The following is a 19548-nucleotide window of genomic DNA, read 5'->3' as shown; positions in this document are numbered from 1 at the left end:
TACTACAAGCCACTAGCCACTCAGTTCCCAATCCAGGATTTAATGATAAACTATTCACATTCTTTTTTTTTTCAGATTTTTATTTTTTATTTAAGAGAGAGAGAGAGTCAATGAGAGAGGGAACATATGCAGGGGGAGTGGAGAGGGGGAAGCAGGCTTCCCACTGAGCAGGGAGCCCGATGCAGGGCTCGATCCCAGGACCTGAGCTGAAGGCAGACGCTTAACGACTGAACCACCCAGGTGCCCCGAACTATTCATATTCTTGATAGTCACCATCAATAAGAAATTTTGCACAAGTAGGTAATATAAAATTTTTTGTTGATTTTTTCAACAACCATTCCAAAATTTCTAATAGCATAAATTATCTATTATCTTCATAGGTTTTAACAGCTTTTTTTTTTTTTTTCTGTTCACTGACAAAATGTAATGCTAGCTTTCTCTACAATGCAGATCCTTTTCAAGCCCTCAGAACTTTCTTGTATGGAGCATTTCACAGCAACAGTGAAACGGGCTCCTGCTGGAGTCTGGGGCTCCTGGGTTGGCAGCCAAGACCAAGACCCAGGCTGTGGGGGCCACCCCTCTGGGCCCAGCGCCCACACAGATCCTCACAGCCTGCGGCGACTTGGGTGAGGCTGCTCCCAAGTGGGCAGCAACAGGCCCGAGGAATCAATGCTCACACTGCCGTCAGTCTATTGCCTTCACCAGGAGAGTAAGTTAGGGTCTCCCTGCCTCAGCCTGCCCATCTGTGAAGTGGAGAGAATAGTAGTACGTACCTGCTGGGGGTGTTATTAGGATGAAATGAGTGCTATGTGCGGCCACACAGTAAGTGCTACCTATGTGTTTATTAGATACAATTAAAAGGTCAAGGGGCTCTGGAGCAAAGCCCCGAATCACATGCTACACCAGCCAGAATCATATTACTTGGTTCTAGAATTCTGGCTGCACCGCTCCCTAGATGTGGCCCACAGCAGGTTACTCAGCGTCTCCAGCCTTGGATTCCTGGCCCATCCGTGATGATGGCATCAGCACACACGGTAGTGTTGTACAGATTAAATAGGGCAGTTCACGTAAAGTGCTCGAAACACAGCAAGTGCTCCAGGAACACTGGGTGCCAAGACACAGCAGAGCCTGGATGTGAACTCAGAGGCGCTGAGTTCCAAGCCGGGGTGGACCCTGTCCATGGCCCACATCTACCTCCTGCAAGTTGCGACTCTCCAACAGAAAAGCGCTCCACCTGTCCGACTCTCTTCTAACAAGTTCTTTTAAATCTTTCCACCCAGATTGTACTTTTCCATATTTTTTGCTCTTCATCTTTGGACTCTGGAGTGGTTTTTCCATATCCTGATAGAACAATGCCAAGATCGGTCAAAGTGACTGCATAGAGGGCCAGGCATTAAAGGGAATTCCTTTTGCAAAGACACAGAGGCTGCTGATCAGTGACCACTCTTTTTCCAAGTAAGTACGACACATCCTTCCTCGTTCATGTTTTATTAAGAAGTCCTATCAAAGAATTAATCAGTTATAAAACTTTAAATATTAAATAAATCATTCTTAGCAAATAGGTGATTCATGTAAGAATATCAGATTTTTCATAAGACCAGAAGCAAAGTCAAATACATCATTTCATTTTACCAATTATTTTTAACACTTAATGGTCATAAAAAAGAAAAGGACTTTAAAAAAATAACACTGACTTTGTGCTAATGTTAACACCAGGGAACAGCTGTAGAGATGAGGCTGTTAAAGTGTAAATTTTAGATCTACAAGGGAAGCAACATGAAATAAGTCATCTTTTATTAAAATAGATCTTTCCTCTTTCCAGCATATACATATATATGTACTTTCTCTTTAAATAAATATATATTATGTATTTTTCATGATGACTTACTTGACAACATTCACCTGGTGCTTTAGGACCGTGGCATTCGACTGGGAAAGGAAGACAGATTCCAAAAACATCGAGTGTACAGGGATTCTCCCAAAGCAGAAGAAGAATTGCCTTGAGTTGGGACTATCTCTCGGCTCTCCTCATATGAGGACTTCTGAGTCTTCTGAGGAGTTGTCGGCAAATAAAAGTCCATCTGTTGATGGGCTCCCCAAGGGCAGTGTGCTGGACTGGGACCAGGAGACTCCATTTTTTACAAGTCTGTCCTCTGGCAGAACACAGTTCTTTTCCGGGGCAGCAGAAGCCAGATCTCCGCATTCCTCATTGCCCCCGTTCAGGATGTACCTTTCCTCCTGAGGTCTGTTCTCGTGAACTTCTGCCGTCACGATGCTGACAGCCGCACTGGGAGTACAAGAACCAATAATAGAGTCAAGATCAATATTCATGTCTAGCTGACCAAGGGCGGGGCCCTCTCCAGGGTCCTCACAGCTCTCGGGAAACTGTGTGTTGATGTAAATGACATCAGCTTTGTCCTGAACTTCAGGCAAACTTTCCAAGAGCTTTTCTAGCTGCAGCCTCAACATGGAAAAGGTAGGTCGGTCCAAGGGCTCAGCTCTCCAGCAAGAATGCATTATTTCATACCTACAAGCAAACAGAAGTGTGAGTTATTTCTCGGCCCAGCACCCAGAGCCCTGAGTGCAGTCCACACCTTGTTTTCACCTATTCTTTGATTCCGTCACATTTTAATCCACACTAATTCTACTTCTGGTAAATTACTGTGGTTTGCTCATGGCATAATATCTGTTCAGTTTTATAAATGTCCCATGGGTATGTAATAAGTGATTCTCTGGCCCCAGGAATACAGAACTTATGTGGCAATTATATCTAACGTTGTGAAACAGGATTATTTCAGGTCCTCCCTTCATGCTAGAGGTTGGCAAACCATATGGCCCACAGGCCAAGTCCAGCCCATTGTCTGTTTTGTAAATAAAGTTTTATTGGAACATAGCTACATTTATTTGTTGACATATTGTCTACAGCTGCTTCTGTTATCATGGCAGAGTCGAGTAGTTGTTACAGAACCACATGGGCTGCAAAACCAAAAATATGTATTATTTGGCACTTTATAGAGAAAGTATGCTGACCCCAGTTCTATACCATCAAACTGGGACTGCAGCCAGGAGAGCTGTGTTAGCTGGGCCCTAGGGCAGGGGCTAAAGTGGTGAAGGGTGTCTACCTCACAGGGCTGGGCGTTTTGTGTGTGTCACTACACTGAATCTTCTCAACAGCCCTGTCATTGTTATACTGCAGTGAAAATAAGAGCGGGCTCTGGGATGTTACAGATGCCACCACGGCTGTGTGGACGGTAGGGGAACCAGCCTCTGACTGGACAACTACTCCCAGGAGCTCATGGCCCCTCTGCTGTGTTCTGTACAGACAACTGGCTCTTCTGGGTAGCTTCTTCATTCCCAGTGTCTGATAGAATTAAGAATTATGAGCACAACTGGGCGCCTGGGTGGCTCAGTGGGTTAAAGCCTCTGCCTTCGGCTCAGGTCATGATCTCAGGGTCCTGGGATCGAGCCCTGCATCAGGCTCTCTGCTCAGCAGGGAGCCTGCTTCCTCCTCTCTATCTGCCTTTCTGCCTACTTGTGATCTCTGTCTGCCAAATAAATAAATAAAATCTTAAAAAAAAAAAAAAAAGAAAGGAATTATGAGCACAATAAAACAGAGATGGCCAAATTAGGAACTACTGGCCAGAGATGAAGAGTGAGTTATACCATCATTTCATTTTGATTCTGTCCTGTTTTCAGAAATTGATATTCATGTCACTGGATATGAAAACAACCCAAATTTAAATCATCTGACACATGGAGTAGATGCGATCTTACGAACATAAATATGCAATTCCTGTATTTACACTGAACACATGATGTAGATCCTTTGGCTAATTCTTTTTTTTTTTTTAAGATTTTATTATTTATTTGACAGAGATCACAAGTAGGCAGAGAGGCAGGCAGAGGGAGAGGGGGCAGCAGGCTGCCCGCTGAGCAGAGAGCCTGATGCGGGGCTCAATCCCGGGACCCTGAGATCATGACCTGAGCCAAAGGCAGAGGCTTAACCCACTGAGCCACCCAGTGGCTCCTTCTTTGGCTAAAGAATAAAGCCCCCGCTTTGGCTAATTTTACTAGCATGCGGTCCTTCACACATGGGCAGATCTCATCTACGGAGGTGTCTAACAGTATCTTTTCACTTGTTTACTTTTGCAGCCTCTAACAATACTTGTGGATGCTTCTGGGAGGTGGAGATCTGCAAAGCACTATGCCTACAAAGAGGCCGGCCATGAAAACAGGACATTGAGGCATATTCCCCCGGCTGAGAACCCTGATTTTCCTTCACGGTGCTTTTGCCTCTCTCTGTCTTTATAAAACTTCAGTAGATGGCTACTTAGACTTGACAAACAGTTTTTGTTTCCATTTTCATGGTTTTTGTGGTATAAATCAATTTGCATGACTCCCCCCACCCCCCAACAAAGCCTTGACTGTTGGCATTCCGAGATGAGCTTTGAGGCATTCTGTCCTTAGAGACACATTCTCCTTTCCATTACTTCATCAAGGGGCTGTGTTATCTAACTTACTTTCAATGTTTCCAGGTCTTAGGAGAAAGCATTTGAATAATGTATCATTTTTTTCATGTAGCAAAGTAGCAATATCATTTTGAAACTTATTTATTTTTGAGGATTTTAATTATTTGAGAGAGAGCTAGCGAGAGAGACAGCACAAGTGGGGTGAGGGGCAGAGGGAGAAGCAGACTCCCTACTGAGCAGGAAGCCCAATGTGGGGCTTGATCATGGGACCCTGGGATCATGACCTGAGCTGAAGGCAGAGGCTTTAACCCACTGAGCCACCCAGGAGCCCCCTCTTTTATCACTATTTTAAAAAAGAATTTAGGGCACCTGGGTGGCTCAGTGGGTTAAGCCTCTGCCTTCGGCTCAGGTCATGATCTCAGGGTCCCTGGATCGAGCCCTGCATCAGGCTCTCTGCTCAGCGGGGAGCCTGCTTCCCCCCCACCCCCCGACTCTCTGCCTGCCTCTCTGCCTACTTGTGATCTCTCTGTGTCACGTAAGTAAAATAAAAATGTTTAAAAAAATAAAAAATAAAAAAAATAAAAAATAAAATAAAAAAAGAATTTAAAAAAGATGCAATCATACACAAGTACAAAATTTATAAATGGATGAATTCACCCATATCTGTCAGGCACCTGCTTTGTCCCTGGCAAAGGAGTGTCCAACATCACGTACTTAGCCCTTCAGCCCTCTGCCTGCCATGGGTCAGATCCCAGTGGTTTTGGGTTTTGCCCTATGGGCAATGGGGAGTATGTTTGGGGCATCCATGATCAGACTAATTTCAGAAAGATCACTTTTGGTTGCCACCCAAAGGATGTGTTAGGAGCCTGCGGGTAAGGAGAAAAGTGAGATGGGAGACAGAAGGACCTGCATTATTCCATGGGAAACAACAGTGACCCTGACCCACTCATCACTCACATACACTGTGAGGTCACTGTGCCACTGTTTCCATATATGTGATGAAGAAGCGGAAGTCAATGGAAGTCAATGGCCCCAGGCCCGTTCAGGCCTGGGATTCCATGGTTTGAGGGTCCCAGGGGAGGGAATGGAGGGGAGGGGGACTCTGAAGGACATCTGCTGGCTGATAGCACTCAGCTGGATAAAGGAACAAGGTGGTTCCCTGGTGTCACACTGGACAATGAGGGCAATCAACACAAGTGCCATGAACCACAGTGGCTGGGGTGGGTGGGGAGTCCTGAGGGCTGCAGCCAGGATGCCCTGAACTCAGCTAAGGAAACATCCCACGTAGGTGACAGAGGCATCACACAGCATGGCCTCTTGGGCAATGGGGAGCAGGGCACAGAGCGTTCTCTGCTCTTTACGTTGTCATAGTGCTTAGAGTTGAGTTTAAAGAGACCAAGGGGCAACTCGACACAGGAATGAACTCATCTCGACTAAGTTTAGACAGCAGACATGGAGGGGAAGCTCAGAAGTATCTGTCTCACTTTTTAAAAAGAAAATGCACAGATATGTAAACAGAGGCCTCTTTGGGATACACTGTTCTCCAGCATCCAGATTTGAGGGGAGATGTGGGAAGAGGATCTGGTTCCCCAGAGCCCCTGTAAGCCCATAATGTGGGGACCACAGACCCGTCTGCTTTGCCTGACTTCCCCGACACACAGCATCTATGTCACTCTCACCTAAAACTTCTCACTGACTCAGCATTCCCTGCTTGGCTCTATGTGAAATGTCTCAAAACCAGCGTGTGACACAGCTCAGACCTCACTAAAACCCCAGATAATCGCCAAATGCCAACTTCTGGAGCACAAGAGAAGCCAAGAAAGAAACGGCAACAAAACTCTTCATTCAATATTGTTTGGCTATAACTGCTTCCTCATTATCAGATGCAAACATGTCATTGACGCGGTCCCTTTAAAAACTACCATAAAACCCCAAATCTAATCTAATTAGGATTTCATGATATTTTTAAGGACTTATGTTTTCTGTGTCTGTTCTTCATGTTATGTATTTACAACCACAATAACCACCACCAAACAGATGAGGCTCTGGTCAATAAAGTTTCCTTCTGCTTGGCTTGGACAGGATCCGGGAGGCCTGAATGCACACTGACCTAGGTCTTCTCACCCGTGTGCAGAAGCAGGGTCAGAGAGACAGAGAGAGAGAGAGAGAGAGAGTGTGTGTGTGTGTGTGTGTGTGTGTGTAGAGGGGTGTCCCCACGTGTGTCCTCACACCACAGCCCCATCATGGCGTTCTATGACAGCCACGCAGGCCCACGATCCTAAAACATTCTTGTTACGCATGCTGAAAATGCCCTTTCTAAGCCCAAGACTCCCGTGATTTCCATCAGGAAGGTTCAAATCACCAAGCTAGAGGCCAGTGCCACAAGAAATTATTTTTTTAACATTAGCAAGGTATTTGGACGACATCGATCTGGGGATGCTATTAAACCCTGGTACCATTGTGTGACATTCCCGTGAGCTGAGCATTCTACCTGTTCTCTTCTTTAACTTTTCTTCCCAATCCCTCTCTGAATACATGACTCTACTTTTTTGTGTGTGTCTAATAATGAGGCACAGAGACGTCCAGTCAGTCATTATGGCCACACATGTGGCTGGCTGGGAGGCAGCGGCCTGTCTGATTGCAAGTCCTGGACCTCTTCCCGTACTGCCTGCCCCCGAGAGAGGGCCTATGGCGACAGGTGTCCCTGTGGTCCAGCACACTTGGAGCTGGGGGCTCTCATGCCTGGCTGAGCACCTGGTCGGTCTCCCAGGGAGGATTTTAATGCATACGTTTCTAGGCCCACTTTGGACCAACAGAGTGACAGTCTCTGCACAGGGCTGAGGAATCATGCTGTTAGAGTATCTCCCTAGCAATTCCAAGGACTGGGCTGACCTCAGTCACTGGCATAGACTTCCAGACTTCCTAACTGAGGGTATCATAGTGATTGGTCTGTCTGAAGTGTTGTATAGAAAAGGAACTGTAGTGGTAAGAGGACAGGTAATCGTTCAAGACCCTCATGTACAAGAGAGTCAACCTGTTTGTCTATAGGGTCGGTCCCTAGAGGGGCTTACAGAACATCAGGGCACGTGCCGGCTTGCTGGAGATGTGCACACACGAGCTCCCACATCAAGAAAGGCTCGTGGCCTGGGACGTCTACATGCCACCCTCTGCACATACCCATCTGGCTAAGCGTGAGCCCTCTGCACAGCCGGCCCCATGCAGAGCACCCAGCAACACGGAGAAGCTCACTCACAGTTCATCCAGGCAGTCCTCGGGCTGCTTCAGCCTGTGGCCGTGGAGAAGATAGTCGTACATTTCGTGGTTCTGGACTCCCGGGTAGGGAGTCATTCCCCGCGTCGCTATCTCCCACATGGTCACGCCAAAGGCCCACTGAGAACAAAGCAACAACAAGTTAGGACGCAAGTCTTCTCTGAAAGGCTGAATGGCCTTTTTCATGTAGAAAGGGCATTTCTTTAAAGCCCGAGGATGGTGCACAAAGCTGACAATTATGCCTGAGACATGCTGCTTTCCTAGCGCTGCAGTAACGCAAGGGTCAAAGAGCCACACTTCCCTGGTTGTACCAAGGTTGCTCTGGGAAATGTGGCAAAGGCGGAGAGCCCTCTCTCCGCATGTCAGTGCTCTGTGTAATGCTCTGTTCCCCTGCTGTTGGTACGTGTCTTTGTCTCCCAATCTCTGGGTAAGGGTTTAATTACACAGAATCTTGGATACAGAGCCACTAGACGAACTCATTCAATTTCATGTGACTATCTTAGGTGTGGGCAATAAGTCACTATATTGCAGAAAAAAAAAAGATGGGAATAAATTAAAGGCCTATGCAAAACAGATCTTCTGAATGTCAAGCGACGTCATCAGAATATAGTTTTCTACCTGATTTAAGGAATCTAGCACTAAACAAAAGGTGTGAACATGCTCCCAATCCTCCGTTTATCAGAGAGTAACATGTCTTAGAACACCAGCTCAAGTCAATGCTTCCTGCGTGCCGTCATCTTTGCAATGTGGGGCTCCGAATCAAAGCCCCGTACGTACCACGTCACTTTTACTTGTGTACACTCGGTCTGCAAGACTCTCTATGGCGATCCACTTCACAGGCATCTTAGCGATGCGGCCTTGGCGGTAGTAATCACCACTATAAATCTTTTTAGAGAGGCCGAAGTCCGCGACACAGACGGTCATATCGTCTCGTAACCTGCAGAGGGCAAGTTCACGTCCTCAGCGACACTTAGAGGCAAAGCCTAAATCACGGGTCTGCATCAGACGCAGCTGAAAACATTCCTGGTAAGTGACTGAAAGAGATCCCAACGGCCTGTGAGGGTCCTGCTTTGGGACTGATGGCAGAGCAAGTGACAGGGAGTTATAACCTTGCACCCTGTGGTCCGTGTGGGGACGTGGAGCAACAAGGGCACCTGTGCCCAGAGAGGAGAGCCACCTGGAGTGAAGGGATGCTTCACAGGAGGAGAAAGAGCAGTAGCCCAAATCCAGGGCCCTCCAGGGGACTCACCCAACGCCCAGCAGCCTTCCTGCCTGGTGTCTGCAAGCAGCACTGGCTCCTGCCAGTTTGGGGGAGGTGAAGAAATATAAGCTATGAGAGGGGGACCCTGGACTTCCCGTTACAATAGTCAGGGGGTACTTGAGGAATTAAGCGGAAAATGAAAGGGATACTATTGCATTTATAGCCCAGGCTGTTAAAGCAGATCCTAGATAAGAAGAAGGAGAGAGGAGGAGAAATGAGTAGTCTGGAGGTAGGATGACTGCTTTGTGCCTGTCTGACACTGGCTTTTAAAAGCGCAAAGTCCCCCATCCTGGGAAATCCCTCAGTCCCAGGCAAAGTGGACAACTCGTCACCCTACCTGATGGGAAAAATATGAAGGAAAATATTCAGGGCAAAGAGAGGTGCCCTTTTCATGATTCTCCCTCCATAGTATAAAAATCACTTAAATAAACAAATAAGAGGTACCTGGGTGGCTCAGTCGGCTAAGTGTCTGCTTTGGCTCAGGTCATGATCCTGGGGTCCTGGGATCAGACCCACATCGGGCTCCCTGTTCAGAGTGAAGCCTGCTTCTCTCTCTCCCTCTGTCCCTCCCCCTGCTTATGCTCTCTCTCTCTCTGTCAAATAAAATAATAAAATCTTAAAAAAAAACAACAACAACAAACCACCACAACCGCAACAACAAAAAAACCCCATGAATAAGCAAACAAGACCCTTCTGGGTCTTAAAAATGCGGGACAAGTGGTAGGGGGCTGGTGGGAGGCTAGGTAAGGAGTTGGGGGGCAGACCCTATGGTCACATCCCCAACCAAGAAAAACAGTAACAATAATACATTTAAAGAATACTCTGTTTTCCTGGAATAATTAAACTTAAAAATCGAGAAACAGTTACTGTTTTTGAAGACTTAGAGCAGATAATGATGGTCCTACCAGAGCGGAATGGAGAGAGGGGGAAGTCTGAGGTCAGAATTCTTGTATAAGTCCTTGTCTCTCTGCTGCAAGAGGAAAGCCCCCATGTAGTTTCACAGCACATGTTCACAAGGCAGGATCTTGAAGCCTGACAGACAAAACCCTTACGATTTTCCTTACTGCCTCCATGAGTAGCTGGCTTACATATAATTCTAGGTCCAAAGCGAGCCGATGGCAAAAGGGAAGGATCACAAAGGTCACACTCCAAGCTGAGAGGGTGAAAAAGTCACAGGAAAACATTCTGGAAACCAACCAGACTTGCAGAGGCAGACGTTGTGAAGAGACACAGTCATACATCAGAACCAGAGAAATCTTTTCTCCAGAGCTAGCCAAACCTGCCTCTCTCCCATGTTTTAATAGCAACAGGCCAGCCCCTATTCCTACCCGGCCCCCCAATTATCTCACACGATGAGGTCTAGCCCTCCTGGGTTGGACCAGACTCTTACATGCAATTTCGAGCAGCTAAATCCCGATGCAGAAAATTTCTGTTGCTCAGATACTCCATTCCCTGGGCGATGTCCACCATGAACTTCAGTAGTGTCTGCAGCGGAATATGCTGGGGAGAGGAGAAGCAAGAAGACAAAATATGTTTTAAAAGTTAAACTTGTGGAGAGTTATTGCCGCCTGAGGGGAGAAAGAGAGTTTTTGTGTTTGTTTAGTGTTTGTATTTCTCAAAGGAAACAAACCTTTCACTTCCATATCACTCACCTCACAAATAAGTTTTTTAAAAAAGGAGTAAAAACAACAACAAACCACAAAATTTTTGGCAAATTTCACATTCTCCCTGTCTTTAAAAATATTGATGGTGAGTATTTCTTTTTCCAAGTTACGAGGTCAAATGGGATCCTTTGTGTCCTTCAGAGTGGCAGGGGGACAGAACACCTGTGCCAGGAAAAGAGGGGAAAAGAAGGGAAAAGAAGGGCAGACTGCCTTCAATGGGGTACAGACAAAAAGCCTGCTTAGCCCACTCCAGTCATACAAGTGTATGTGATCATCTTACTTTGAGACACTTGCAAAGATAAGTTTCTTTCAGACAGAAATTAGGACCATCTTTGCCTCTTATCACAGGACCAAAGGACCACAAGGAGAGGTATTCAGGGATTTTGTTTTTGTTTCTCTAGAGTCCTCTGGGGAGTGTCAAGTCTACACTGTACAGATCAGTCCAGAAGGCTCGGTGAGAAAACCTGTCCTGTCAGGACTGAAGATGAAGGTAATGACTGAGGAAGACCTCTGTGTAGTAACTAAACATTTTAGCACAACAAGGGCCCCGAGGAAGAGGGTTTACCACAAGTTCCTGGCAGTCATGAATGGGTCCATCCATGACAAACTCGCTTCAGGGCATTGGATTTGTCATGGCTTATTCTGTATGGAACATGAGTTTTCCAAAGTGGTGTTCACGAAGATGCTGAATTTTTGAAGATATGTATTTCCCAGCTAAGATATGTGTTAATTACATCCTGTCTATATAGCAGAATGCTTTAATTATCCATTACCTTTATATACTGGAGTTGTTAAAAACAAGTAAACAAAAAAATGTAAACAAATCAGGCAGGAAATTCTTATGCTTCTCTTCTGTATAATTGAGGCATTTGAGTTTCCAGATGATAGCTTCCAGGAAAGGATTTGGGTGCTAAAGAATATGAAGTCCTGCTGGCATCATGAGTGTAGCACATATTAGGTACTAATCATTTGTGTTATTTTTCCCTAGAACACTTATGTTATTCTTGCAGACTGGGACCAAAAATAATTTAAACAGTAACTGTGTGGTAGAACTAAGAAATGAATTCAACAAGGTTCCAGGATATAAGATTGAGATACAAAAATTAGTTGTATTTGTATACACTAGCCATGATCAATCTGAAATTAAATAGAAAACAATTTCATCCAAAAATAATTCAAAATAAAATACTTAAGAATAAATTTAACAGGAGAAATGCAAAACATACTCTGACAATGATGAAACATTGACATTAAAGTCGATCAGAATAAATGGAAAGATATCCTATGTTCATGGATCAGAAGACTCAATATTGTTATGATAGCAACACTCCCCAAATTGATCTACAGGTTTAATATAAGCCCTATCAGAATCCCAGCTGGCTTCATTGCAGAAATTGACAAACTGATCCTAAAATTCATATGAAAATTCAAGCACTCACAATATCCAGAACAAGCTTGAGTAAGAAGACCCAAGTTGGAAGCCTCACATTTACTGATTTCAAAATAAGAAAACAATGATAATCAAGATAACATGCTACCAGCATAAGGACAGACTCACGGATTAATGAAACAGAATTGAGAGTCTAGAAATAAATCCACAAATCCATGTCAAATGACTTTGAACAGAGTGCCAAGATCATTCAGTGGGCGAAAGACCTGGACAAGAGAGTGGGATATGCAAGAGAATGAAACTGGCCCCCAACCTGAACACATATACAAAATTAACTCAAAATGGATCAAGGACCTAATGTAAGAGCTCAAGTATAAAATTCTTAGAATTATTCCTAAAAGCCAAAAAGTGGAAACAACCCAAAGTCCATTAACAGATAAACAGACAAACGAAACATAATATAGCTAGACAATAGAGTATTAGTTGGTCTCAAAAAGTACTGATAGGAGCTACAGTGTGGATGAACCCTGAAAACATGCTCTGGGAAGGGAGCCAGATATGAAAGACCACAGACTCTGATTCCATTGACCTGAAATATCTGAAATAGGTAACTAGAGAGAGACGGAGAGCAGGTTTCTGCTTCAACTGAGTGTTTCTGGAGGGGAGGTGGGTGGGGGGATGGGGTAAGTGGGGGATGGGCATTAAGGAGGGCGCATGATGTGATGAGTACTGGGTGTCATCTAAGACTGATGAATCAATGACCTCTGAAACTAATAAAACACCATATGCTAACTAACTGAATTTAAATAAAATAAAATTCAATTTTTTAAAAAAGGTTGCTTAGAGCTGGGAACAAGGTGGGGAGGGGAGATCGGGAAGTGATTGCAAAAGAGTATGGGACTTTGTTAGGTGATGAAAATGCTCTACAATTATGCTACACAACTTGAGCATACCAAACACCTCTGAGTTGTACACTTTAAATGGCAGAAGTGTAGGGTGTTTGAATTATATCTCAGTAAGGGTGTTATAAAAAAAAAAAAATTACTGTTCCAGGAGAAGAGAGGGAGAGGGAAGGGGAAAGAGAGCAGACTTCTCTTTTTGTCTCTGGAGGCTGGAGGGTGAGGACGTCAGGCCTGGAGGAGCTGCCCCCATCAGAGATGTGGAGGGGCAGCTACAGCTGAAAAAGCAGAAAGGTCGAACAGTTGTGGACACGAGGTGATGTTGTTGAGGCAGAACTGACCAACACCGCAGCTGTCCTACCTCTGGGCTTCGCTGTGTGAGATCCCTCTGCTCCTGCTAGCATGGACCAAGTTACGTAAATGAGTTCCCCCTGCAGGGCTGGGGTGCTGGGCCCTACGTGCCACTCCATCTTCCATGGGAATAGTATGTCTGGAGGTGTGCAGGGCAGACAGGAGATGGCAGGACAGGATAGGATCCCAGTTCTCATAGGGTGGACACACCAAAGGGAGCAAGGGCATCAAGCAGAGATAAAAGCAACCTGCTCTAGAACCTCAGCAAAGGGATGAATGCTCATGGAAAAAATTTAAAAATATTCTACACTGTCACCGTGACTATCCCCAAAAGAGGCGTAGGAGTAAAATGGCAAATTAAGAGGAAGTACACGGCCACGATCAGAATGAGCGAAGACCTAGTGATCTGAGAGCACACATGTGTTTTAGGAAAAGGAGGCTGTCTCATGTGTCAAAAGCAAAGAGGCAGAGAGAATGGGGGTCATAAAACAGGAAAGATAAGTTGGGATCTGTAATAGATCAGATGGCTTCCTTTGTGTGTAATATAAAGCCCAACTCAAATGCTCCAATGAAGCTACAGTATTCAAGACCATGTGGGAGGGGCGAAGAACGGGCACACAGTTTAACAGTACAGAATAGAGAACTCAGAAATAGACCCACACTAACACAGCCAATTCATTTCTGACAAAGATGCGAAAGCAATCAACTCAATAGCTTAATGATAGTCTTTTCACAAATGATACTGGTCATCTATATGAAAAATAAAAGCAAACCTTAAGCTAAATGTCATACCTTAGATCAAAATTAATTAAAAAAGATCATAAACTTAAATGTAACACGTAAAATCACAAAGTTTTTAGAAGATAACATAGGAGAAAAATGTTTTATCTGGGTTTAGGCAAAGAGTTCTTAAACATGACAGCAAAAACATGACTGACCAGCACGTTAAATATTTTTACTCACATTAAGAGAATACGAAGACACACACAAAAAAGAGATAGTACAAAGACAAGGTACCAACTAGGAGAATAATCTTTGCAATTGCATATCCAAGAAAGGTACTATATCTAGAATATATAAAGAGCTCTGAAAACTCAACAATAAGAAAAACAACAACCCAATTAAAAAATAAACAAAAGACATTAGCAGACCCTCACCAAAGAGGATATAAAAATGGCATATAAACACAAGACAGGATGCTCAAGTCCTTAATCATTACAGAAATGTAAATAAAAGCCATGACGAGATATCACTACCCATCTATCAGAGCAGCTAATAACCAAATCAAACCAAACCCGAAAACTACTGATAATACCAAGTGCTAACAAGAATGCAAAGCAAATGATCTCTCATACACTGCTGGTGGGAATGTAAAAGTACAGCCACTCTGGAAAATCTAGAAGTTTCTTTTAAAATTAAACATACCCTTTTCCTAGTATGACCTAGTTTCTCACCTCTGGACTTTTCACCCTAGAGAAAAAAGAAGTTGTGTTCACTCAAAAACCTGTACATGATTTTTTTTATAGCAACTTCGTTCATCCTTGCCCCCAACTGGGAACAACTCACATGGGCCTCAACAGGTGAATGGATAAGCAAACTGGTCTGTCTATGCACTAGGAGATACACAGCAATCAAACAAGGAATGAACTACTGACCTCACAAACTTAAATGGATCTCGAAGGCATAATGCTGAGTAAAAGAAGCAAAAAATTACAGACTGTATGATTGCATTCCCAAAAACATTCTCAAAAAGACAAAAATATAGTCATGGAGAACAGATCAGTGGTTATCAGGAGTCCGCCATGGGGGCAGAGCATGACTACCAAGATGTCGCAGGAGGAGGTGTTTTTGGGTGATGAAACTGTTCTGTATCTCAACTGTGATGACGGACATGTGAATCCATTTATGTGTTAACACTCAACAGAACTACACAGTGGAAAGGGCAAAAGAGTCAGTAACACTGTATGATAATTTAAAAAGGATTTTTATAAAGATTATAAATGGTCCCTATCTTTTCCACAATGATTCAGGAAAAAAGTTCAGTAAGAGGCTACTCTATTTCCAAAGGGGCCATATGAGAGAGGAGAGTTGAATGTCACAAGTAAAAACAGACGACTGTTGGCCATCAAATAGCCCTGAATATGAGCCTGGATATTTTTACTGTAGAATTTACTCTTATGCAACATGAAATTCCCATGCCTCCAAAAATTATTAGAAAAATCCCACCACATACCAGAAAACTGAATGGGAGTAAAATTGCTCATCAATGTGAAACGAAATCCATTCAAGGGGATGGCGTGTAGCCATTCACAGCCAACTGTCTGGAGGCTGCTCTGCCAGGAAGGGGTGCACATTGGGATGGGGCCATCAGAATAGAGCCGAAAGCAGGGGCTCTGCAACCCGGGGGCCAGTCCTGCCTCCCATCATTGCCCGATCTGTGCGTCAGTTTCCTCACCTGAGATTCTATTATTAGTAAGGACCTCCTATGGTTGCTGGGCCATTACTGCAACACTATATGCAAAATAAAGCCTCTGCAAAGCACTGGAGAAGAGTCAGCCCCGTGGATGGCCTGCGGGGAGGTACGTACCTCCTGAGCACCAGCCTGTGAAACACGGAGGCATGGAATGAACAGCTGGGATGGGAATGGCCGAAGATGCCAATGATTGGGTAAGATGTTGCCGACTGTAGTTTTGTTTTGTTTTGTTTTTCCTTTTCCAGGCTTCTTATAATGTTACATCTTTCTTTCGGGTGGAAAAAAGGAAGAAAGGGTGCCTGGGTGGCTCAGCTGGTTTACGTGACCGCCTTCGGCGCAGGTCACGATTCTAGAGTCTCAGGATCGAGTCCCGCATCGGGCTCCCTGCTTGGCGGGGAGTCTGTTTTTCCCTCTGACCCTCTCTCCTCTCATGCTCTCTTTCTCTCATTCACTCTATCAAATAAATAAATGAATAAAATCTTTAAAAACATAGAAATAAAACTAATAAAAATAATAAAAACAAAAGAAAAAGAAAAAGGGAAGAGAAATAGTCATGCTGAGTCCCCTATTTTGGATTAGGCCCTTCACCTCTTTGGAGAAGCCTCAGTGATTTTATAATAGTTATGAGATGTGGCTCTAATTTCCTAACTCTGGCTAGTGACTGTGTGGGTGGAAGACTTAAAGAAGTCATGAGGAAGAGAACAAAAATCTGAGCATGAGACCAAGGGGAAGTGAAAGAAGAAAGATCACTTATACCTCCCTGGGAGTAATAAAACAAGTAAAAGAAAAAGAAAAGGAAGGCAAGAAATAACCTTTCACATCCATAACACACAGCGTCAGCAGGACATAGGACAGAAAGTTCCAGAATGTTTACCCTAAATTGGGTCTCAAGGTTTTGTGTTTGTTTTTCAAGTACCTTGCCAAATTCAATAAATGGCTGTTCCTGCAGATCTGTCTGTCTTTTGGGATAATGACTTTCCTCATTATGCCCTGCAGTTGGGATGAGGACTTTCCTTTCTCAGGGGCCCTGGTCGGTCACCTGTGTGGGACCCGTGGCCACATGCCGGTGGGTATGGTGCCTCAGTCTAAGCTCCTGTTTCTGTCGCATTCCCCTGTGCTGGGGATTCAGAGTGTTTGCCTTGTGGAGTGGCAGCCCCTCTTAGGGGCAAGGATGAAGGAAAGCATGCCAGCCTGCTAATTTACGACAGGCTTTCCGATCCAAAGGATGGAGGGGCTCTTGATAATCCAAAAGGTGGATGGGGTATATTTATGCTCAGTGTCCAGAAAAACAGCTCAGTGCAACTTCCTCTGGGAATGAAATGGATCCTGCTTCTAGTGATTTCAGAGTGAACGAGCTGGAAAGAGGAGACTTCAAAAGAAAGAGGCCACTCTGTCAGCATGTGAGGCCCACCCGGCTCCACAGCGATAAGGCTGGAGCCATGAGAACGAGCGCCCAGCTGGCTTCATCTCCCCATAAAATGGGAATTGTAAGACCTATGCGCAGCCCTGCTGTGAGGACAAAAACCACATTTTAGCCCCAGGGTGCATAGCAAGTGCTGAACAGAGGCCACATGTCCTCTCCCTCCCTCCTTTATTTTCAGGGTTAGCTGCTGAGGTTTCCCAGGCCTTGTCACAGAAGCCTGGGGCCGTTCAGAGGCAGGACAACTGAGTAATTACCTTGGGTCCTGTCTCCAGTCGGGAATAGAGTAAATACGTGTGCAGATCCCCGTACTTCATGAAGGGTAAAATCACCATGGGCTTTGGGATGCCCTGAGAGCTCATTTCTATACATACACCTGAAATTAAAACCAGAGAAAGTTACAAAGAGCCCTCTGTTACCAGTAACCAGAAAAGCACTGCAGGAGCACAGGCCAAATTGAAACCATGTGTTCTCGAGCTAACAGTTAAAAACAAAATAAACATGGGGCGCCTCGGTGGCTCTATCGGGTAAGCCTCTGACTGTTGATCTCGGTTCAGGTCTTGATCTCAGGGTCATGAGTTCAAGCCTGTGTTGGGGTCCATGCTGGGCATAGGGCCTCCTTAAAAAATTAACAAATGAACAAAATAAATTAAAAACCCATAAATCACAAACAAGTTGTATTAGAATGTGGAACACATGCTGGGTCCACTTCTTGGTAATTTTTTTTTTCTTTCAGATTAGTAACAATCTTTGCATGAGAGGTCTCAAAAATTAATCAGTTAAGAAGCATAGTCATCTAGACACCTGTGGAGTTTTTGTTACACTGAGCCTAAGTGAGGGATGACTGCGAAAGAATTCAAGGGCAAACTAGTTTCCTGGGATAGTTAATACCTGATCAGGTGAAAAAGCCTGGGGCCATCAAATGCTCAAAACTATAAAAAGAATTTTGAGGGCCAGGAGGTAAAATTCACATGTCTAAGTTTTAACAGTTATTCGCAGTAAACACCATTTATCCTTAAAAGTTGGAACTAGGGCCTGTCACCTGATGGCAGGCTGGCAAAGCTCTCCCACATCATGGCCCATCATCGCAAAGCACGATGGTTCTCAGTCTGCAAAAATCAATAGCTACAAAGGAATAACAGTGGTTTCTTTGAAATGATTTGGTATCCAAGCATTATTTTTCATATCTCTCTGCAGCTTCGATCGTAATAAAACTTTGAAAGTTCCCCAAAGAATTGAACATGTATCCAGACACAGGAGAGAAAAAAAAGAAGTCAGCGGAATATTCAACTATTTTTAGGTCGCTGTTCTGTCTCGGGATTGTAGCACTGATACAGCAAAGTCTTGATAGCTACAGGGCCACAAAACCAAATTCTATTAAATCGTGTCCCGTGACGCTGGCAGTATTAGATCCATACTTGAAAATACGTTAATAAATTGTTTCTCAAAGATTGATCTATGGAATTTGTCTACTTTGACAGCTTTACCCTACTGGTATTTGATTCACAGATAACTTTAAATCAATACGAATTATAACACAGTTTAACATAAGCTTTTGTCTTGCCTTGGAGTAAAGTGGGGGCCCCCCGTTTTCACCCACAGTCACCAAGACCTCTGTGGACACTAAACATTCCTGAGCCCTTGGGGTGTCCAAGACACGCAAGCCCATTTTTATCATCAGCCTCAGAAAATATAATTGTAAGAAGCCTTTGGGGTGAAAAACTCAAGGTTATCAATTACTGTGGGGGTCATACAAAGTATAAACTTATCTGCCCCAGAGACTTTTCCTTTGGCGTGGAGTGGATTAGTCAAGCCCCGCTTCCCTCCAGTCCCACATTTCTCTGAGGTACCTAGGAGTCGGATGACGTTGGGGTGGCTGAAGTCTTTCATGCACGCGGCCTCACTGAGGAACTCCTCAATCTCTCGCTGAGAAAAGTTGTCCACTAGGAGACAGGATGGAAAATGGTAGGCACCGATCATTTACTCAGTGAAGGGGAAGGAGGTAAGGGCAATTTTGTTCTCTAAAAGTAAAATCAGGAAAAGGCAAAACTACAGCAATGATAACAGATGAGCGGTTGTCAGGCATGGATGGCTGGGGAGGCACAGACAAAGAGCACACAGGAGAAAGTAGGGCAGGGAAACTTCTGCATGATACTGTAATGGTGCACACAGGACACCATGTTTGTCAAAACCCAGAACGTTCCATACAAGGTGAAAGCTAATATAACCTATGGACCTCAGTTAATAATGTATCACATGGGTTACGGATATTCGATTGTAAAAAATGCACCACAGGGATGCAAGATGTTACTGATAGGGAAGATTGTGAAGGGAGAAGGGCAGATGGCAAC

At 44.4% G+C, this 19548-nt stretch overlaps 1 protein-coding gene across 1 annotated transcript in view; it reads right to left on the bottom strand.

Annotated features, from left to right (window-relative positions):
- Positions 1-1495: 1495 nt before the first annotated feature.
- Positions 1496-19548, bottom strand: part of MERTK (MER proto-oncogene, tyrosine kinase) — a 110385-nt gene continuing 92332 nt past the window's right edge. Inside the window, exons 14-19 of the mRNA XM_032843874.1 lie at positions 19048-19140; positions 17455-17573; positions 10391-10500; positions 8517-8676; positions 7723-7859; positions 1496-2527 (exon numbers count right to left, since the gene is read on the bottom strand). Of these exons, the coding sequence (XP_032699765.1) occupies positions 2029-2527; positions 7723-7859; positions 8517-8676; positions 10391-10500; positions 17455-17573; positions 19048-19140 (1118 nt within the window). The 3' untranslated portion in view covers positions 1496-2028. The remainder of the gene's footprint in view (positions 2528-7722; positions 7860-8516; positions 8677-10390; positions 10501-17454; positions 17574-19047; positions 19141-19548) is intronic.

The sequence above is a fragment of the Lontra canadensis genome, unplaced genomic scaffold (assembly GCF_010015895.1).
Source record: "Lontra canadensis isolate GAN:19392208 unplaced genomic scaffold, GSC_riverotter_1.0 scaffold144, whole genome shotgun sequence".
Classification (NCBI taxonomy): Eukaryota; Metazoa; Chordata; class Mammalia; order Carnivora; family Mustelidae; genus Lontra; species Lontra canadensis.
The sequence above is the reverse complement of the archived record's forward strand: the minus strand, read 5'-3'. Positions and strand labels throughout refer to the sequence as shown.